The sequence below is a fragment of the Oryx dammah genome, unplaced genomic scaffold (assembly GCF_014754425.2).
Source record: "Oryx dammah isolate SB20612 unplaced genomic scaffold, SCBI_Odam_1.1 HiC_scaffold_13, whole genome shotgun sequence".
NCBI lineage: Eukaryota > Metazoa > Chordata > Mammalia > Artiodactyla > Bovidae > Oryx > Oryx dammah.
Genome location: NW_024070197.1, coordinates 1,244,621 through 1,266,904, shown reverse-complemented (window position 1 = coordinate 1,266,904; position 22,284 = coordinate 1,244,621). Strand labels below are relative to the sequence as shown.

General features: G+C 49.1%; 1 protein-coding gene across 1 annotated transcript; it reads left to right on the top strand.

Moving 5' to 3' along the window:
• The first annotated feature begins 1,738 nt into the window (after nucleotides 1-1,738).
• On the top strand, nucleotides 1,739-21,737 carry LOC120871823 (zinc finger protein 805-like). Its single transcript, XM_040251804.1, has 4 exons — nucleotides 1,739-2,034; nucleotides 9,350-9,476; nucleotides 14,950-15,045; nucleotides 17,881-21,737. The coding sequence occupies exons 1-4, from the start codon at nucleotides 2,005-2,007 to the stop codon at nucleotides 18,990-18,992; spliced, it is 1,365 nt and encodes a 454-aa protein (XP_040107738.1). The 5' UTR covers nucleotides 1,739-2,004; the 3' UTR covers nucleotides 18,993-21,737.
• The last annotated feature ends 547 nt before the right edge of the window (nucleotides 21,738-22,284 follow it).

The following is a 22,284-nucleotide window of genomic DNA, read 5'->3' as shown; positions in this document are numbered from 1 at the left end:
CGTGTTCAGGATTTAATGATGACAAAATATACAGAATATCTGGTGAGAAAGAATCATGCCTCAATAAATCTTTTATCTATTTAGATATATTGCCAAGTGATTTGCAGATATTCCCTGTATTTGCCTCTATTTCTACAGAGATGTTAACAACCAGGTTAATGCCATGTATTTCCATTGCACATATGTCAACAGTTTCTCCTTTATTCTTTCTTCCTACTGTTGAAACTTGTAGCCTTTGACTTCAAGAAAGAGAAGGGTAACGAATATGGGGTCATAATCCCTGCGTTGCCACATGTGCGTAACTAGAGATTAAAGACTGCTGTTGCTTAGTCAGGTTCATGGGCCTGTCGGTGAGTTTACTGAGATGGTCATGGGAGTGTTTTTTGCAGCTGGGAGGGCCCTCTACAGAGATGTGATACTGGAGACCTGTACGAATCTGGTCTCTGGTTGTACATGCCACTCCCCTTTGTGCTCAGGGTCTGACCCATAGACCACCTTTCCTGTCTCAGTCGTGGGATGCCCCACAGCCTGTGGGGTCAGTGACATCATCCTTGAAATTTGATGGTTAAAGATTTCTAATCTGTTCACGGGTATGTTACATCCCTGACAATTGAATAGTCTGAGCTAAATCATAAATACGTTGCCTTCCTTGAAGAAGTGTCAAGAGCATAGGCCTCTAATCAGATCACCTCATTATACTTCTATCCTTGTTCTAACCAGATGGATGGCTTGAAGGAAATTTCTGTCCACTGTGATTTTTTAATTTGGAGATCCATGTTTTGAGCATATATTTGTTGTTTTTGTTTCCCCTCTGCCTATTTTTTGGTCTCTACCTGTCTATTTGATTGACTGCTGGGCCCCAGCAGCTTCCTGGATGTTAGCTCCCAGACCAGGGATCAAACCTGGACCCTCTGCACTGAGAGCACAGAGCCCTAACCATTAAACCACCAGAGGATTCCAAGACTGCCCCTTTCAGGGCTAGCCGGTTCTTAGAGGTAACAGACTACTCTTAGGGGCTATTCCTTTCATCTGTAAATCAAACAACCCCAAACCCTAATAGAAACCCCTTCTCTTTCTGACTCTTACACTTCAATAGACTATATTTCTCATCCCCTATCGGCCTGTGCCAGGCAAATAAGGACGGCCTCCATGCTCCAAGGCCTGACAGTATTCAGACTAGCCAATACCAAGCCGTTTATCTGCCTTGCCTCGCCTTTCCTGTCGAAAACAAGCTCTGGATCGCCCTTTGTTTGCTTCTGTCCCCTGAGCCGTCCCGATCTTCCCTGCTGGGCCCTTTGCAGTGTTCCCCGTCTCAAGTTTTTAGGGATCTGTGGAGCATAAATTCGCCCCCTTGTGTCAGTTATTGCCATTTCTGTGTATCTTACTGTGGTAGATTAAACAGTTCCTGGGTGTATTTCTAGAACACGCACGAAACATGTTACAACTTCCTCGGAAGGGCCTACAAGGCTCTACACAGGGAGCCTGAGAGTGATACTGCGGATGAACAGAAAGCAGCAGATGACAGAACTGCAGGTCGGGACCCCAGCGTCCCGTTCCTCCCTGGTTTGCACGGAAGGAAACTACGTTCCCCAGAAGTGTTTGCGCCGCACTGGGCCAATGGCAGCTGGGGGCGGGGCGGGGTTCCGGGGCTTTCGCGCCTGTGCGTCATCAGTCGGCGTCCAGCGCGCCTGCGGCTGTAAGGACTGAGAGGCCGGCGCGGCCGCGTTTCCCCGGCAGGAGCTGCGTCTCAGCCCCGCGGCGGTCAGTGTGCGAGCCCGACCTGCGCCCCGGGCCCTCCGTCACGGGGGTGACTCCTGAGCGCGCGCCGGGGTCCCGGTCCGTCCCCACGGCTCGGACGCGAGAGCCTGGGCCTCTGCGCCGGGGCTAGTGAGGCTCGGAGAGCTCGGGTCCGCCTAGGCGTGGCCCGCCCTAGGCGAGATTCGGGCGGCGGGCGGTGAGTCCTGGAGCCGCCTCTTTGGCCCACGCTCTCCTCAAGGCCCCGCGATGGCGGCGGCGTGGACGGAGCCGACGCGGGTGAGTGGACAGCGTTTTTAGCATTGCTGGTTCGGAGAGGACTCCTGGGCACAGAGGAGGCTGCGTAGCCATCGGGTTGCTCATTGTGCTTGCTGTTTATTTGCAACAACCGGCTTGTCATTTATCCTCAGTCTTAGCACCTTGCCCGGTCTCGGTCAGGTGTGTCAACATTGCGTGAAGGACAGATGAGGCTTTTGAGGTAGAAATTGCTAGGCAGTCAGTGTAGAACTCTGAGACCTGGGTCTTGTTTTCAGTAAACATCTCGCAGCCCACTCCAGTACTCTTGCCTAGAAAATCCCATGGACGGAGGAGCGTTGTAGGTACAGTCCATGGGGTCGCAAAGAGTCGGACATGACTGAGCGACTTCAGTTTCACTTTCACTTTCCGTTAGCCTAAAGCTTAAACCCTTTCTCCGGAATTCCTGGAATATGTCCTTAGTCTGATAAATTATCAGCACTCAGATCCAGGAAAGTAATTAACTTCTGTTCCATATGCCTGAGAGCAAAACAACTGGTGGTTAATCTTAAACCCATACATCTGATCCATTGTAAAATGGCCAGGAGGCATGAAAAAGGGTGGCGACTTAATCCGAGGAGCTAGAGAAGCCATGAAGATGGTAAACATTTTGACCTTTAAACTGACTGGTCACAAAAAACGTATTTTAAGGACAGGAGCCAACCAAAAATGTACAGATAAAGTACTCAGTTCAGTTCAGTCTTTCAGTCTGTCTGACTCTTTGCAACCCCGTGGACTGCAGTACACCAGGCTTCCCTGTCCATCACCAACTCCCCAGTTTGCTCAAACTCATGTTATGGTGATGCCATCCAAACATCTCATACTCTGTTGTCCCCTTCTCCTCCTGCCCTCAGTCTTCCCCAGCATCAGGATCTTTTCCAATGAGTCAGTTCTTGGCATCAGTTGGCCAAAGTATTGGAGTTTCAGCTTCAGCGTCAGTCCTTCCAATGAACACCCAGGACTGATCTCCTTTAGGATGGACTGGTTGGATCTCCTTGCAGTCCAAGGGACTCTCAAGAGTCTTCTCCAACACCACAGTTCAAAAGCATCAATTTTTCGGTGCTCAGCTTTCTTCACAGCCCAACTCTCACATCCATACATGACCACTGGAAAAACCATAGCCTTGACTAGATGGACCTTTGTTGGCAAAGTAATGTCTCTGCTTTTGAATGTGCTATCTAGGTTGGTCATAACTTTTCTTCCAAGGAGTAAGCGTCTTTTAATTTCATGGCTGCAGTCACCATCTGCAGTGATTTTGGAGCCCTCCAAAATAAAGTCTGACACCATTTCCACTGTTTCCCCATCTATTTGCCATGAAGTGATGGGACCAGATGCCATGATCTTCGTTTTCTGAATGTTGAGCTTTAAGCCAACTTTTTCCTTCTCCACTTTCACTTTCATCAAGAGTCTTTTTAGTTCCTCTTCACTTTCTGCCATAAGGGTGGTGTTATCTGCATATCTGAGGTTATTGATATTTCTCCCAGCAATCTTGATTCCAGCTTGTGCTTCTTCCAGCCCAGCATTTCTCATGATGTACTCTGCATATAAGTGAAATAAGCAGGGTGACAATATACAGCCTTGATGTACTCCTTTTCCTATTTGGATCCAGTCAGTTGTTACATGTCCAGTTCTAACTGTTGTTTCCTGACCTGCATACAGGTTTCTCAAGAGGTAAGTCTCTGGTATGGGACCACCGCATATACAAAATTAAATTTGTTTTAATTTTAGGTACTTTACTAAATTTTGAGATACTTTAAACTTCAAAGAATGTGTATCTTATATGTGGCTGACCATCATCAGTTCAGTTCAGTTGCTCAATTGTGTCCAATTCTTTGCGACTCCATGAACCGCAGCACGCCAGGCCTCCCTGTCCATCACCAACTCCCGGAGTTTACCCAAACCCATGTCCATCGAGTCAGTAATGCCATCTAACCATCTCATTCTCTGTTGTCCCATTCTCCTGCTGCCTTCAATCTTTCCCAACATCAGGGTCTTTTCAAATGAGTCAGCTCTTCGCATCAGGTGGCCAAAATACTAGAGTTTCAGCTTCAGCATTAGTCCTTCCAATGAACACCCAGGACTGATCTCCTTTAGGATGGACTGGTTAGATGTCCTTGCAGTCCAAGGGACTCTCAAGAGTCTTCTCCAACACCACAGTTCAAAAACGTCAATTCTTTGGCACTCAGCTTTCTTTATAGTCCAACTCTCACATCTGTACACAAATACTGGAAAAACCATAGCTCTGGTTAGGCAGACCTTTGTCGGCAAAGTAATATCTCTGTTTTTTAACATGCTGTCTAGATTGGTCATAGCTTTTCTTCCAAGGAGCAAGCATCTTTTTTTCATGGTTGCAGTCACCATCTGCAGTTATTTTGGAGCCCCCCAAAATAAAGTCTGTCACAGTTTCCATTGTTTCCCCATCTATTTGCCATGAAGTATTGGGACTGGATGCCATCTGTGATCTTAGTTTTTTGCCAGCTTTTTAGTCTCCTCTTTCACCTTCGTCAAGAGGCTCTTTAGTTCCTCTTTGTTTCTGCCATAAGAGTGATGTCATCTGTGTATCTGAGGTTATTGATATTTCTCCCAGCAATCTTGACCTAGGTTGTGCTTCTCCCAGCCCGGCATTTCACATGGTGTACTCTGCATATAAGTATTTAACTGCATATTTAAGTATTTAACTGTATAATTAACAATATACAGCCTTGACATACTCCTTTCCCAATTCGGAACCAGTCTGTTGTTCCATGTCCAGTTCGAACTGTTGCTTCTTGACCTACATACAGATTTATCAGGAGCCAATAAGTTGGTCTGGTGGTCCGTTCTTTTTAATAATTTTCTACAGTTTATTATGATCCACACAGTCATAGGCTTTGGCAAAGTCAATAAAGCAGAAGTAGATGTTCTTATAGAACTCTCTTGCTTTTTCTATGATCCAGTGGCTGTTGACAGTTTGATCTCTGGTTCCTCTGCGTTTTCTAAATTCAGTTTGAACATCTGGAATTTCTCGGTTCATGTACTATTGAAGCCTGGGTTGGTGAACTTTGAGCATTACTTTCCTAACGTGTGAGATGAGTACAATTGTGCAGTAGTTTGAGCATTCTTTGGCATTGCCTTTCTTTGGGTTTGGAATGAAAACTGACCTTTTCCAGTCCTGTGGCCACTGCTGAGTTTTCCAAATTTGCTGACATATTGAGTGCAGCACTTTCACAGCATTGAAAGCACGAATGACTCGTCATTCTATCACCTCCACTAACTTCGTTCGTAGTGATGCTTCCTAAGGCGCACTTGACTTCACACTCCAGGATGTCTGGCTCTAGGTGAGTGATCACACCATCGTGGTTATCTGGGTCATTAAGATCTTTTTTGTATAGTTCGTCTGTGTATTCTCGCTACCTCTTCTTAATATCCTTTGCTTCTATTAGGTCCATACTGTTTATGTCCTTTATTGTGCCCATCTTTGCATTAAATGTCCCCTTGGTGTGTCTAATTTTCTTGAAGAGATCTCTAGTGTTTCCCATTCTATTGGTTTCCTCTTATTTCTTTGCATTGATCACTGAGGAAGGCTTTCTTCTCTCTCCTTGCTATTCTTTGAAACTCTGTATTTAGATGGATATATCTTTCCCTTTCTCCTTTGCCTTTCATTTCTCTTCTTTTCTCAGCTATTTGTAAGGCCTCCTCAGACAGCCATTTTGCCTTTTTGCCTTTTTGTCTTTCTTGGGGATGGTCTTGATCACTGCTCCCTGTACAACGTCATGAACTTCCATCCATAGTTCTTCAGACACTCTATGAGATCTAATTTCTTGGATCTGTTTGTCACTTCCACTGTATAATCATAAGGGATTTGATTTAGGTCATACCTGAATGGTCTAGTGGTTTTCCCTACTTCCTTCAGTTTAAGTCTGATTTGGCAATAAGGAGTCATGATCTGAGCCACAGTCAGCTCCTGGTCTTGTTTTTGCTGACTGAATAGAGCTTCTCCATCTTTGGCTGCAAAGAATATAGTCAAAGCGATTTCAGTATTGACCATCTGGTGATGTCCATGTGTAGAGTCTTCTCTTGTTTTGTTGGAAAAGGGTGTTTACCATGACCAGTGCGTTCTCTTGGCAAAACTCTGTTAGCCTTTGGCCTGCTTCATTCTGTACTCCAAGGCCAAACTTGCCTGTTACTCCAGGTATCTCTTGACTTCCTACTTTTGCATTCCAGTCCCCCGTGATGAGAAAGACATCTTTTTTGGTGTTAGTTCTAGAAGGTCTTGTAGGTCTTCATAGAACCATTCAACTTCAGCTTCTTCGGCATTAGTGGTTGGGGTATAGACTTGGATAACTGTAATATTGAATGGTTTGCCTTGGAAACAGAGATCATTCTATCGTTTTGGAGATGCACCCCTGTGCTGAATTTTGGACTCTTGTTGACTATGAGGACTACTCCATTTCTTCTAAAGGGATTCTTTTCCCAGAGTAGTAGATATAATAGTCATCTGAATTAAATTCACCCAAATCAGTCCATTTCAGTTCACTGATTCCTAAAGTGTCGATACTCATTCTTGCTGTCTCTTTGACCACTTGCAATTTGCCTTGATTCATGGACCTAACATTCCAGGTTCCTATGCAATATTGTTCTTTACAGCCTTGGACTTTACTTCCATCACCACTCATCCACAGCTGGTCCTTGTTTTTGCTTTCACTCAGCCTCTTGATTCTTTCTGGAGTTTTTTCTCCACTCTTCTCCAATAGCATATTGGGCACCTACCACCTTGGGGGCTTTATCTTTCAGTGTCATATCTTTTTGCCTTTTCATACTGTTTATGGGGTTCTCAAGGCAACAAGACTGAAGTGGTTTGCCATTCCCTTCTCCAGTGGGCCACGGTTTGTCAGAACTCTCCACCATGACCCATCCTTCTTGGGTGGCCCTACCCAGCATGGCTCATAGTTTCAGTGAGTTAAACAAGGCTGTGATCCACGTGATCAGTTTGATTAGTTTTCTGTGATTCAGTGCGGTGGCTTTTCTCGTTTTGGAGCACAGGCTCAGTAGTTGTGGTGCACGGGCTTAGTGGCTCCAAGGCATGAAGGGATCTTCCGAGGCCAGGGATCAAACCCATGTCTCTTGCATTGCAAGGTGTATTCTTAACCACTGGACCCTCAGGGAGGCCCTATTGCAGCTCTTAAGTAGTAGAAACTAACAAATGGTAGGTCACACCACAGCCTGTACGTTCACTCTCTCCTCTGTGAACTCTGCATGGGGTGCCTGGAGATGATACCCATAAAGTAAACTTTGCAAGCCAGGCAGGCTTCTTTCTGGTAGACAGTTTTGGCATGAGCCAGGAACATAGCATTTCAGGAGGTGGAAGTGTGTGGACCAAAAGAAAAGCATATTGGTTGTTCCGGAAGCCCCCAGAGGGCCTATACAATTGCCAGAATCCCTCCCACTCCCCCATCTGCTGAGACATGTGAGAAAGATGATCTTTTCTATCAAAGGAGAAGTTATAAGAAAATAGAAAGCGGTTCATTCTTAGGATACTTGAACAGAAAGGTAGAAAGTGAAGTCGCTCAGTTGTGTCCGACTCTTTGCGACCCCATGGACACCAGGCTCCTCCGTCCATGGGATTTTCTAGGCAAGAGTACTGGAGTGGGTTGCCATTTCTTTCTCCAGGGAACTTCCCAACCCAGGGATCGAACCCAGGTCTCCCACATTGTAGACAGACACTTTACCATCTGAGTCACCGGGGAAATAAGATTCCTAAAATGGCAGCTAGTGGCCAATCCTTTGTTCTTTTCATTTCCTTATTCTCCTTCCTCACAGGACATTTTGGCGGGCTAATTTCACGGGCTTTATCATGGATATGAGAAAAGAACTAAAGGGTGGGGAAAATAGTTACTATAAATCATCCAATCAGAACCTTAGATGGTCTCCAGGAAGACTGTGACTGTGTCACTCTCAGCCTGTGAGCAGCTGGAGGAGGGAACCTGCATTTTAGGAATAAAACCAGCGGGTTTCCCACTCCGTGTGCTTGCTCCCAGACCTTTGTAGTGCGCCCTTCTGCAGAAGTAAAGACCGCCTTATGGAGCCATCTTTGACTCTCTGTCTTACTCCCGCAATACTGTTTGAGAGCATTTCCAGCAGGAGTGTCCTGGGAGGGCCAGACAGTGCACTCATTTGCTGGAGGCTCCATCCTGCTCAGCCAGGAGAAACAGCCCATCTGAGGCCTGACTAGAGCCTGCACCGTGCTCAGCAGCTCCTGGTCCCTGGTCCCGAGGCATTTCCTCCGGGACACGTGTGGTCAGGTCTCAGATAGAGATGGGCAGGGACGGCTCCTGTGAGTTCTCCCCAGGAGTGTCCAGGATTCAGACAGCAGTGGGAGCCCGTCCAGGCCCGCCCACTTCCGGTCAGGTATCACCGCCTCCGGGGACACTCCTGGGAGGTGGGCGATGATGGGTCTGCTCTTCTGCCCACGTCTGCAGAACTACTTTCAGTGGTGGCTGAAGTGAATATAACTTTGAAGTTTACTTAAAACATCTCACGTCTTCATTAACTGGGGTTTTACTTTGCCAGTGGGTCAAGGGAACCTGGGTATAAATCCCGCCTCTAATCTCAGCTCATGTAAACTCTGGGTGAGCTTGTGGAGCTCCCTGGGCCTCAGATCCCGTTACTAACATGAATTTGATGGCAGCACCGACCCCATGGGCTGTGGCCAGTCACCCAGTTTTTCTGCTATAAATATTTTTTCTTTTGTTCTCATAAATATTATCATTCAATGAGAGTCTTTGTATTGACTCAGAAATTATTCAAGGTTCAGAGAAAGTAAGCGAGGCCCCCAAGTTCGTTCCACAGGCAAGTGTTGATTTAGGACTTTGAATGCAGACCTCAGAAATGGGGCTTCAGAGCTGGGGACTTTCAGGCACTTTAACGAAACATGCAAAGTGCTCCCCATGAGGAGGCACGCAGTGGGGGCCGTTGGGTCTGGCGTGCTGTCTCTGTGATTATCGTTGGTGTTGGGGTTTCATGTACATTTTCACCCTTTTTCTTTCTCATGTTTCTGACATCATCACGCCCTTACCCTCTGTGCCCACAGCCCCTGCAGGCGATGCTGACCTCATGTCGTTCTCTGTTGGCTCCCACACAGGAGGCTTCCGTCTCCTCCGTGGCTGTGGTCACCCCTGGGCGGTGGCCGCCTCCTTGTGTCCCGCACCGAGCTCAGCCCACAGGAGGTGTCCGGTCTCTGTGTCTTCGCCATGGAGAGGAATGGGCTCTGATTCCACCAAGAGCCCGAAGACCAACCCCGCTGCCTCTGTTGACTTTCCAGGTGCCTGTTACTTATGAGGACGTGGCTGTGACTTTCACCCAGGAGGAGTGGGGGCATCTGGGCCCCGTCCAGAGGATGCTGTACTGGGAGGTGATGCTGGAGACCTGCAGGCTCCTGGTGTCTCTGGGTGAGGCCCCCACTCTGCTTCTCTCTCCCTCTGGCTCCAGGTCCAGCGGGCTGAGAAGGCCTCTGCGGCCCAGCCAGCCTCCTCACCCAGAGCTGCAGCTGCTTTCTGTCCTCACCCCTTCCTGCCTGGGCCCCGTAGACCTACTGAGGGACGGTTGGACCAGAAGCCTAGTTTGCCTTTGGTCACAGCCAAAGGAGAAGGGTGTGTTGGGACGGAATGGGGGCATTTCACAGAAGCTGGAGGTCGGAACTCCTGCTGGGCTCCCTGAGGGACTGGTGCAGTGACTTAGAGAAGCGCGTTCTGCCCTGGCTTCTGGGGCTCCCGTTCGGCCTCTGTGGGTCTGCCGTGTCGCTTTCTTTTCGAAGCGCTTCCTTTTTCTTTTGCTGCTGCAGCTACTTTGCAGAAGGAAGTCAGTCGGCAAGTGCTTGCTCTCTGACGCCCGCACCGCCCTCACCTCTGTTTCCTTCTGGATGTCAGTCTTGTGCCTCTGTTCATGCTCTCCTCATGTCATTGTCCCACACACTATCCTCAGAAGGTAAGGGAAGTAGGGTTGTCAGCATGAGTCCCTCAGAAAGCTTGATCCACTCAAAAGGCACATCTGATCATGAAAAGCTCTCCTTTGCATTTTCTGGTGGCACGAGTCCTTTCTTTTGTGAAATCTTGACAAAAGTGATACTTGATGTTTGTACAGATGTCTATATTCAATCCAATCACGGTGTGGGACTCCCACCCCAAGTTTTTATTTTTGGTACTCTGTGGAATGCTGAATCCAGGTGTGCCCAGGTCTGCCCCTCCCTCCGGCCCCATTTCCTGAGCTCCGACTCGCCTGCCCGTGTCGGCCTCTCGCCACCACAGCCACTTGTCTGAGGCTGCTGGCCTCACACCCACTGTTTGCCGTTTCCCTCTTACTGGAGCTCTTGGGAGGCCAGGTCTGGTGCTAGGCCCCTGGCAGCTAATCCCTGCTCTGCCGCCCTATCCATGAGCGGTGTGTCCCTGGGCAGGTGACTGAACCCCGCTGTGGGCCCATTATCGCATAGGCTGTATCTCCTGAAGCAATGCAGCGTCTTCCTCACGTGGCCGGCGGTCCGGAGGGTGTGTGAGTGCGGGCTCAGCCGTTGGGGACCCTGCTGCCGTTAGTGCCGTCGTCACCCTCCTTGTCACGGTCACGCTCGGCCTCAGCGTTTTCTGAAACAGTGTTGGGTGGCTTTGTACTTAAGTAGGCTGGGTGCCAGAGGTGAGTAGCCCTTGGTCTTCACCTTGGCTCAGCCATTCATTGTGTCACGGCTGCAGCAGGTCATGACATTTCATCTGCCTGAGCCCCCGTTTCTTTACCTGTAAAATGCTGCTTATTGCAGTATGTACTTCACGTGGGTGCTGTAAGGAAATCCTGCAGTAGAATTTTTCATGCAAAGTCCACAAGGACGGTCAAAATAGTACTTTGCTTAGGACCTTTTTAGGACACAGATCCGTGCAGATATTTACCTTGTTCTTGAATGAATAGACTCAATATTTTAGATATGTGTGTCGTTCTTGTCTAAATTAGTTCTTAAACTTAATTCATTTTTTTTTAATGCATTTAAGTTAAATTGCTTGGCATAGTCCCTGGAATATGGTTATACCTGTAAATAATGTTTTTTTAAGACTTTTTAAAAATCAGTTTTAGGTTCACAAAATTGAGAGGAAGTACAAAGATTTCCCACAGTTTGCTCCCTGCACAGGTGCATTGGTGGTTGTTTAGACACTCAGTCGTGTCCGACTCTTTGTGACCCCATGGACTGTAGCCCGCCAGGCTCCTCCGTGGGATTCTCCAGGCAAGAATACTGGAGTGGGTTGCCATTTCCTCCTGCAAGGGATCATAGCCCCCTTCATTCTCTGTGTTCTCCCTACATGGTACATTCGCTACAGCTGACGTATCTACATTAACACGTAATGACGTAAAGTCCATAGTGTGCATTAGGGTTTACTCTTGGTAGTCAGTGAGTTTGGACGGATGACACGTATCCATCATAGTATCGTACAGATTATTTTTTTGGCCCTAGAAGTCCTCTCTGTTCACCCCCAACCCTCACCAGCCGCTGATCTTTTCTGACTGTCTTCATTTGTATTTCCCAGAGTGTCATATAGCAGTCATCTTACAGTGCGTAGGCTTTTCGCATTGGCTTCTCTCTCTCAGTAACGGGCATCTCTTTCTTCAGGTCCTTTCATGGCTTTTTGATGCTGAATAATGCTGTCTGGACGTGCCATAGTTCATCCACTTACCTACTGAAGAAATCTAAAGTGAAAGTGAAAGTCGCTCAGTCCTGTCCAGCTCTGCGACCCCATGGACTGTCCACGGAACTCTCCAGGCCAGAATACTGGAGTGGGTAGCCTTTCCTTCTCCAGGGGATCTTCCCAATCCAGGGATCGAACCCAGGTCTCCCGCACTGCGGGCGGACTCTTTACCAGCTGAGCCACAGGGAAGCACATCTAAGTTGCTTCCGAATTTTGGCAGTTATGAGAACAGCTGCTGTAGATGTCCGTGTGCAGGCGTGCAGGTTTTCAGGACCTTTGGGTCAAGAGTGAGGACTGTGACTGATGGGTCCTGTGGTGAAGGTATGCTTAGTTTTTCGAGAGCCCACCAGACTTCAGAATGGTGGCACTGTTTACATCCCCAGCAGTGTGGAGTGAGGGCTCCTGGAGCTCAGCGTCGTCCGCAGCGTTCGGTGCTGTCGGCGGCGCCTGTTTTGCCCCTTCCCATAGGTGTGCACTGGTGTCTGGTTTTAATTTGCGTTTCCCTGATAACAGTCTAAAGGAGATCAGTCCTGAATATTCATTGGAAGGACTAATGCTGAAGCTGAAGCTCCAATATTTTGGTCACAGGATGCGAAGAACTAACTCATTGGAAAAGACCCTGATGCTTGGAAAGATTGAAGGCAGGAGAAGGGGACGACAGGATGAGATGGTTGGATGGCATCACCAAGTCGATGGACATGAGTTTGAGCAAGCTCTGGGAGTCGGTGACGGACAGGGAAGCCTGGCGTGCTGCAGTCCATGGGGTCGAAAGAGTCGGACACAACTGAGCGACTTAACTGATGACAGTCTGTGGAGCACCTTTCATAGGCTTATTTGCCATCTGTATATTATCTTTGGTGAGATGTCTTTTAGGGTCTTTGCTCTTGCTTTTGGGGAGGTGTCTGATAAGGTGTTTGGCTCGTTTTAAAATGGGCTTGTTTTCTTACTGTCTAATTTTAAGAAATATTTGTATTTTTGGACCACTGTCCTTTATCAGGTAAGTCTTTTGCAAATATCTTCTGCCATCTGTGTGTGGCTTGTCCGCTCATGTCTTTTGGCAGAGCGGAAGCTTCTAATTGTTACGAAGTGCGGCTCATCAGGCATTTCCTCCGTATTACATCTAGGAAGGTATCACGTACCTGTAGTCGCCTAGGTTTTCTCCTGTAATATCTCGTAGGAGTTTTATGGGTTTGTGTTACCTTCAGATCTGTGATCCACTTTGAGTTAATTTTTGTGAAGGGGAAAAGGTCTCTGTCGAAATAATGTTGTTTTACGTGTGGATGTTCTGTTCCACCGTTTGCGGAAGAGACTAGCTGTGCTCCGTCGTATTGCTTTTGCACCTTTGTCAACAACCAGTGGAGTGTATTATGTGAGTCCGTTTCTGTGCTGTCAATGCTGTCCCGTTTATCTTTCACCAATTTCACACCGTCTCCATTCCTGCCATTTTATTGAGAGTCTTGAGGTTGGATAGCATCAGTTCTCACATCCAGGCTGCCGATAAGTCCATCAAAGGCATTCGTCACTGGTGTTGGATCTGCAGCATTTCTTTCCGCTCGTTAATTAGGGTTTCCTTCTATCTGCCTACATTGCCCACCTGGTTTTGGATGCTGTGTCTACTTTGTTCCTGAAAGCCCTTAGCATGTTGATCATTATCATTTAAAACTCCCGATCTGATGACTGCAGTATCCCTCGCAGGTCAGGTTCTGGTCCTTGCTCTACCTCCTCAGATTACGTCCTTTGACGTTCAGCACGGCTCATAAGTTCTTCTTGACGGCTGCACGTGACGTGGAGATGACGCTCGGGCCTGCCTGTTACTGAGTCCCACTTGCCTTCTTTTACTCTCAGAGTTGTCTGCCCCGAACCTGCAGCAGCCCTTTAATTATAATTCAGGTTTCCTCACCTGGCGCTGCTCTTCTGCTCACTGTTCTCTGCTCCCTGTGTCTCCAGTCTTGGGGACAGAAGTCTACGCTGTTCCCTCGCTTCTGTTATTGACCCAAGATGACTCAATTTTTCTGTCTGTTCAGCTTTCCACTTCTTGTTAAGCTGGATTGCAGACTTGGAAGCTCCTTACAGGCATAACTGGAAATAGGAAGTCCACTAAATATGACTTTTGACTTACCATTAGGGTTAAAATGCCATGGCAACATGGCAGACTGATGAAGCTTCTCGACTCAGAAGCCTCAGTGCAGTGAAATCTTCTCAGGAAGTGACATTTGAGCTGAGACCCAAAGAATGAATAGTAAGCTAGTTGGAGCAAACTGGGAAAAAATAGCCTTCCAGCTGACAGGACAGCACATGCAAAGGTCCTGAGGTCATAGGGGGCGTGACTCCTGACAGCCAAAGGTCAGGCTCCTTAATTTGCATGGCCCTGTTGCTGAGCACATAAGCAGATGGGGTGAGCCTCAGCTGAGTCCTGGGCTCTGCTTTAGCATCTGCAGGTGCTCTTTCTGTGGGGGTCCCGGTACCTCTGCCAGCGACTTCTCTGCGTCCCTGACCCCCTCAGTTGTTGATGTGTGTTTGGCTGCACATGGCAGCTTCAAGCAGTCTGTGCCCCAAAGGAAATGTATCATGTTGTCCAAGAAGCTCAGAGGTGATGCTGGCTCCCAGGCGGGGGGTGCCAACTCACGTGTCTGTTTCTCCACATCCTTGGTCAGGCCAGTCGCCTCACAGGCATCGCAAGATGCTTCCCGAGGGCAGGAGCAGCTGACACGGGTCACCTGTGGGCCTTAGCTGCTGTCTGTGGGATGATGGAGACCAGGCTCCATAGCCTGCCAGGCTGGCCACCAGTACCCGGGGAGCATTTAAATCCACTGGTACTTGGACCTTTCCCCACAGACTTTGTCTGACCTGTTCTGTGCTGGTAACAGGACACCCTGGGTGTTCCTGGTGTTGAGGGAGGCAGCGGAGGACCCTGACTGCACTGAATTAGGTAAAGTCTGCAGGAAGTAGTCTGAGCGGTGCGGGGTTCTGGGGATGGAGACGAGGGAGGGGTCCTGTCTGTGCAGCGGGCAGTCACATCTGCCATCCTTGGGGACTGAGGGCAGTGGTCTCACATGTTTCCCAGGCGGAGGGTTCTGTTTGCCTGGAGGGGAGCAGCCACATGTTGGGGTCTCTTCCAAACCCTGCAGTCCTGGTCTCGGTGGAGAGGCTTCTTTCTTCTTCCCACATATTCCCCACATTCTCTTTTTTTCTCTGTGAACAGGATGTCCTTTGCCTGAGCCAGAGCTGATCTCCCGAGCGGAGCCCGGCCCTGAGTCACAGGCATGGAGGAGAGGGCCCACCCCCAGCTCCTGCTCGGGTGAGTACCCACAGCTGGCCAGGGGGGTCACCGCAACATGCACGCCTCACGGGGCCGTGGCCCGTCTGCTATGTGAGAATGTTCTTGTCATGGCTGCTCTGGGCGCGGGGGATCCCTGCAGCCTTTGAACCCATGCTTGCCCTACCCTGGGACGCTGCTGGGAGGTGTGGGGTGTGTCAGATAAGTTCAGGCTCTCGGCTCCATGAGCTTGGGCTTAAAGAGTAGGTGTGACACAGCACACAGCCTTGTGGCCCAAGGATGTTCCGTGGTCTTTGTATGTGAGTTTGGCCAAGGTAACCCTGGCTGCTCAAACAGGCATATTCCCGAATCTGCATGGCACAGTGTATGGAAAAGTGTCCTTCTTGAGCCAGGGACCACGTGGGTCTGCGGGGACGTGTGAGCAGGCAGGTTTCAGGGACCCGGCTGCCTCCTGCCATCCGTGTGGGCCCTCCAGGGTTCCTGGCGTCCTCCAGCTGGCGGAGGGGAGACAGAAGAAGGGGAAGTGTCACAGCAACTCCCAACACGGTGTTTTCCCTCACATTCCACTGACTCGAGACTTGACCTTGTCGTCTGGTACCCGGGGCTGGCAAGAGAGGCTGAGTGTGTCCACGGAGAGGACAGACATGGTTTGGTGAGCATGGTTGGTTACACTCTGTCCGGTCCTGGAAAATTGCAGTCGTCATGGTTTCTGCCTCATTGGGCGGTTAGAGAATGTAATAGATTGTGTGTGAGATTGCTCCTCACTGGGCCTGACCGTAGAGTGGCTCAGCAGGCGTGAGCTGTTGGTGTCACGGGGCTAGTGCTTGCGAGTCAGGGCAGTGTCTCACGTTTCCTCCTGGACAGCGGGAGCTGTTCTCACCTCCTCCACCACCGTCACTCCCCACACCGAGTGGACAGATGCACCCCCTTGCTCTCGTCTTCTGTCCTCTTTGCCTAAACCTCAAGGCACCTCACACTCAACACACCCGAGAGAGAGCTCGGACCTTGCCCATTCCTCCTGCCTCGCGTGCAGGTCAGGAGGCGGGGGCACCTCAGACGGCTCCTCGGCACCCCCACCTCCACCAGCGCCTCCATCCAGGAGGCACCAAACCCTGTCCGTTCCGCATGCACGTCTCTAGTGCATCACCTCCACCAGCTGTACGAGGCCCGTCCCCACACTCTCAGTCCAGGCTTTCGGCTTCTGCCTAGGTGGTGCCAGCACGCTCCTGCTGGTCTCCCTGTCTCTGCTCTGTGCCCCTTTGTCTGTCTGTCCTGTCTCGCACACTGACCCCCACTGCCTCCCCCAGCCCCCGAGGTCTCAGCCCGTCTTCATGTCAAAAGCAAGAGCCTGGCCCTTGTGCTGCTTCATCCTCACCCCTCCCCTGTTGCTGAGTGTCCTATGTGTGGCTTCCATGCTCGCTGCCCACTGCTGCTCTTTTCCACACGGCGATGTCTGTGTTCCAGTACTGCTCTCTCGCCCTCTCCCTCCCCGTTTCCACACGTCTGTTCTCTGTGCCTGAGTCTCCATTGCTGCCCTGCATGCAGGGTCATCTTTTTGTTCTTAAATAACTCTCCAAGGTTAACCCACACATTCATGGTCTCACACCTTCAACTTGCATGCTTCCTGGTTAGGTCCCGGTGCACATATTGGACTAATCCATAATGAAAAGTTAAATCTGATTGATTGACGTTTTGCCCTGTGTCTGGCCCTCTTCTGCGCACGGCATAGGCGGTGTGTCATTTCATCTTCACCACAGTCCTACAAGACAAGTTCTCGCTTTAGCTTTAATTTTCAAAAGAGGAAAGTGAAGCCCTATGACATTTGAGTGCCTGGCCAGATGCCGTAAAGCTAACATTGAGTTCTTTTGGAATTCAGGCCTAGGTTTTTGTGGTCAGAGACCATAAGACTCACATGACCTCTAACTTCTGTTCAGTGGAGCCCTTTACAGGTTTCATTTCATCATTCTGTGGGCTCATTGTCATCACTCATTCTTGAATGACCTTGACTAATTGATGTAGGAATGAAATTATTTCTCTGCTCATTCGTTTCTTTTTGAACATAATGCCCTTAACATCCCTAGGCTCCAGTATGAGAACCTTGCTCATGCCCCTATCTCAGCGTGGGCTGCTGTAACAAGAAAGCCACAGCCCAGGCAGCTCAGGTAGCAGGCTTTTGTGTCTGTCAGTTCAGGAGTCTGGGAAGACCCGGATCAAGGTACTGCCACATCCCCGCGGAGGAGGGCCCGCTCCTCTGTGTGCAGATGGCAGCTTGCTCGTTCTGTCCTCATGTGGCAGAGAAAAGGAGCAAGCTGTCTTGTCTCTCTTCTTGTAAGGACGCTAATCCCGCCTCAGGAACCCTCCTCTCGCCAACCTCGTGTTCTCACGCAGGGCAGCTCCCTGGTTCTGGAAGACTCTGTGCGTTTGTTCGTTCTCTTTCCTGAGGCTGAAAGAACCTCCTGATTTTCTCTGTACGGCAGCTTCTACCACATCCGCCCTTACCAGGAAGCCTCCACAGCCCATTCCTGTCTCCCATCTGGGCAGCACCTGGTACCCCTTCGCTGGCTCCCCTGCGCACAGCACCATGAGGTGGTGTGGTTTGGAGCAGACTCACCACACGCAGTGTCGTCATCCCTCTATCTGCCCTCCTTGTCTCCAGACATTCTGTCCCTTGTCCATACTCTCCCCCTGGGGACATACCCTCCCTTTAAAATTTTCAAGAATTCAAACAGGAGAAAGAAAGAAATTGCAAACCTGAGTTTCAGAGACCTGAAAAGACAGCCACTGTCTTCATCTTATTTTCACTGACATGGTGATTTCTACACTTACGAGCCTTTTTGTGTATTGTCTTTCCTCCAGGTGACAACAAGAAGGCCCCACAGCCTGCCCCTTCCCACCCAGCCTCATCTGAGGAAGTCTCGCCCCAGAAACGACCGACTCAGCGGGCCTCAGGGCACTCCCAGCTGGGGCAAACCAAGGATGGGGATGGGCCATTGGAGATGCAGGAAGGTCCCGTGAGACCAGGGACAGGCCCCCAGGGGAAGGAAGTCCCTGGGAAAGTGAACCCTGATCACCATGGTTTAAGGACAGGTGACTGTCTGCCCTCGAGGACTGCACAGCAGCGAGTCCCTCCAGGAGACCTTCTCTACGAACAGAAGTCACGTGAGCTGGTGCAAGGACCCCTGCCTCATGAAGGGAACTTTCCCTGTAAGTGTGGGGAATGTGGGCGAGCTTTCCGCACACATGGCTTCCTTGTTCAACACGAGCAGCTTCACTCTGGAGTGAAGCCCTATGGGTGCACAGAGTATGGGAGAGCCTTCAGCAAGAGCACACACCTCCTCCAGCACCACCTGACCCCCACCAGGGAGAGGCCCTACGAGTGCAGCGAGTGTGGGAAGGCCTTCCACCACAGGTCACAGCTCACGCCGCACCAGCTGACCCCCACCAGGGAGAGGCCCTGTGTGTGCAGTGAATGTGGGATGGGCTTCTGTGACAGTACTAGGCTCATTAAGCACGCCCCCGTCCACGCCAGGCAGAAGCCGCATGAGTGCCTCGAGTGCGGGAAGGCCTTCCACCGCAAGTCATACCTCAAGGAGCACCAGCGGGTCCACACCGGGGAGAAGCCCTACGTGTGCACCGAGTGTGGAAGGGCCTTCATCTACTGCTCCACTTTCATCTTACACAAAAGGGCCCACACTGGAGAGAAACCCTATGAGTGCAAACAGTGTGGGAAGGCCTTCAGCAGCAGGTCAAGCCTTAACCGGCACTTCACCATCCACAGTGAAGAGAAGCCCTACAAGTGCACGGACTGTGGGAAAGCCTTCAACCGCAGATCGTACCTTAACAGCCACCAGCAGATTCACGGTGGAGAGAAGCCCTACAAGTGCGTGGAGTGTGGGAAGGCCTTCTGGTGGAGCTCAAGCCTCGTCCGACACTCCGTCGTCCACACTGGAGAGAAGCTGTGTGAGTGAAGTGAGTGTGCAAAGGCCTGCAGTCGCAGCTCGTCCCTCACTCAGCATCAAAGGGTTCATACTGAGGGGAGCCCTGTCTCTGTGACAGATGGGGGACGACTCTGCACACTTAGGTCGTTCCACGTTTAGAGCTGAACCTCTAAGAACTCTTTCTGGGGAAAGACTTCTGCATGTAGCCCCTGCTGCTAATGCTAAGTCGCTTCGGTCGTGTCTGACTCTGACCCCATAGACAGCAGCCCACTAGGCTCTTCTGTCCCTGGGATTCTCCAGGCAAGAACACTGGAGTGGGTTGCCAGTTCCTTCTCCAATGCATGAAAGTGAAAAGTGAAAGTGAAGTCGCTAAGTCGGGCCCGACTCTTCGCGACCCCATGGACTGCAGCCTACCAGGCTCCTCCATCCATGGGATTTTCCAGGCAAGAGTACTGGAGTGGGGTGCCATTGCCTTCTCCTGTAACCCCTGAGGGAAGTCTTTTGCCAAGGAAATACCTTACTCAGAATCTGATCATTCATACCAAAGAGAAATCCCCTCATTTTTCTTCCCTCTGAGAAGACCTGTTTGCAGGATATCAGTTGTCATCTAAAGAATCATGTTAGAAATGGAGTCAGCCTAGAAACTTAATTCTATGTCTGAAAATTCACGCGGGAGAGTGAGCCAATCTTTACTGTGCACTTAGCAAAGCCTTCAGGCACATCTTCCTCCTCAGTTTATGCTGCAGAATTATCTCAGGGATAGCTAAACAGAAGAGGAAGAGACACGGAAGAGAAGGAGAGATGCAAGCGCAGCTCTCAGGTTTCCATGACGAGCCCGGGGCAGTTTGTCATCCCTTAGTGTATCTGAGGTAAGAGGAGTGTTGTTGCAGAGATCAGAGGACCTCGTTCCTTTTATCTTGTATACACGAGCGCTGCTGTCCACTGTCAGGAGAGTTAAACAGTTGAGGGTGCGTGTGAAAAGCTTTACTGAAAGTCACGTTTGCTTCCCTAGTAGCTCAGACAGTAAAGCATCCACCTGCAGTGCAGAAGGCCCAGGTTTGATCCCTGGGTCGGGAAGATCCTCTGGAGCAGGAACTGGCGACCCACTGCACTGTTCTTGCCCAGAGAATTTCATGGACAGAGGCCTGGCGGGCCAGTCCATGGGGTCGCAAAGAGTGGGCCATGACTGAGCAGCTAACACACCACCTTTGTTCTACGGCATTGTCTCTACCCTTGAGTAGCCTGTGTCTTCATGAGAAATGTGAAGGCTTGACTTGCAATACACTTTCATATTTAAGGAGATAAAAATGTATGTAAGAATGAACCCATTTTACTGAAATGATTGCTGTTTTTGAAACAGTGTGTCGTGTGTCTTTAACCAGCTGGCACTCACACTTCATCTATTTATCTTATCTGCCTGTAGGGTGAGGAGGACAGTGTAACTGTGCCACCTTCCCAGGTGGATCCCAGTTCTTCCCTCTGATTCTTCCTTGGAGAGGCTTCACGAACACTTCAGTGATTTTCTACAGGTTGAACTGCAGCCACCACAGAACAAAACACACAGCTAAATTAAGCTAAATGGTAGCAGTGCATTCAGAGAAGGAGTCTCATTTTTAATCTTACAAAAGATAGTGTGAAGATTCACTGTCAAGTAAAGCAACTAGGATTTTACCGACTGAAATGAGCTTGTGTCAGGACAGGTACAGGTGAGTTCCACAAGTGTCGCCATTGGCTTAGTCCCAGCGTAAGGACTAATGACTAACATCGTTTATCAGGGTAGTTTGAGATTCCTTCCTTTTATTTTTTTAAGCAACATGTGATAGTATTATCTCACGTTAAGAAATATACTGTACAGAAAGACATAAAAATACTCTTGTGTTCACTCTGAACCCTTCTCAGGGCTTTTCAAATGACTACATGTCTAGTTCTGTGTGGCCATTCTAGGCCACGTCATTTCTGTTGTGCTGCTGCTGAGTCGCTTCAGTCGTGTCCGACTCTGCGACCCCATAGACGGCAGCCCACCAGGCTCCCCCATCCCTGGGGTTTTCCAGGCAAGAACCCTGGAGCGGGTTGCCATTGCCTTCTCCAGTGCTTGAAAGGGAAGGTGAAGTCGCTCAGTCACGTCTGACTCAGCGACCCCGTGGACTGCGGCCCTCCAGGCTCCCCCGTCCCTGGGGTTTTCCAGGCACTCTCTATGGCATTGTGGAGGCCACTCTTCATGCTTCTCATGTCTTGTCTAAGAAGTCTTCAAGCTCTAGGTTCTTAAATCTCTGATACATACTGAGTTACTTTTTGTGTTAACTGTGTGCAGTTTAGGTTGTGTTTTTGTTGCCTAAGGATGTTCAGTTGTTCTGGCACCGTTTGAATAGTTGAAAAGACTGTCCTGCCTCTGTTGAACTGAACTTGGTGGAAAAAAAAAATCTGTTGGGCATACTAATTTTTGGACTGTTCCTGAGTTCTTTATGTTATCCTGCTGATCTGTGTATTTAAACGTCTGCCAATACATTATGTTGAATACTGTAGCTATCATTAAACCGTAAAATTGGATAAAGTACTTCGATCTTCTTTATAGTTTTTAAAATTGATTTAGCTTCCCATGTCAATTTTTCCTTTGGTTTTCTGTATAAGTTTTAACATGTGCTGGTCTATATATTAAAAACATCTTGTGGGATTTTTATAGAAATTCCATTACTCTATGGATCATTTTTGGTGAGATTTGGCATCTTTATTATGTTGAGTCTTCCACTCCATGAACATGGTATGTCTCTTCATTTATTTGGATCTCTGATTTGTTTCATAAGTGTTTTATAATTTTCAGCTTACAGATCCTGAGCATATTTGTTAGGTTTTTATTGAGTTTTAAACTTCAGTTTTATCATTGTCATTACTGTTATTGAGAAATATAATTAATTTTTATACGTTGACTTTGTCTCCTATGCCCTTGCTGGACTCATTTATTAGTTCTAGCAAGTTTGTTTGTTGGCAGATTCCTCAGGATTTTCTTCATAAGCAGTAAGTCATCTGTCTGCAGCTCATCTCAAATGGTGAAGAGCTGGCCTGCAGTGCAGGGGCCCAGGGTCAGTCACTGGGTCGGGAAGATCCCTGGAGCAGGACCGCGGCCGCTCACTCCAGTGTTCCTGCCTGGGAAAGCCATGGAGAGGAACACAACTGAGCGAATGACACTTCCCTGAGAATAGTGAACATCTTATTTCTTCTTCCTTAGGTGTATCCCTTTTATTTCCTTTTTCTTTCTTTATTCTGCTAGCTAGAATTTCCAGTACAATGTTGAATAGAAATGAGGAAAGAGGACACCCATGTCTTA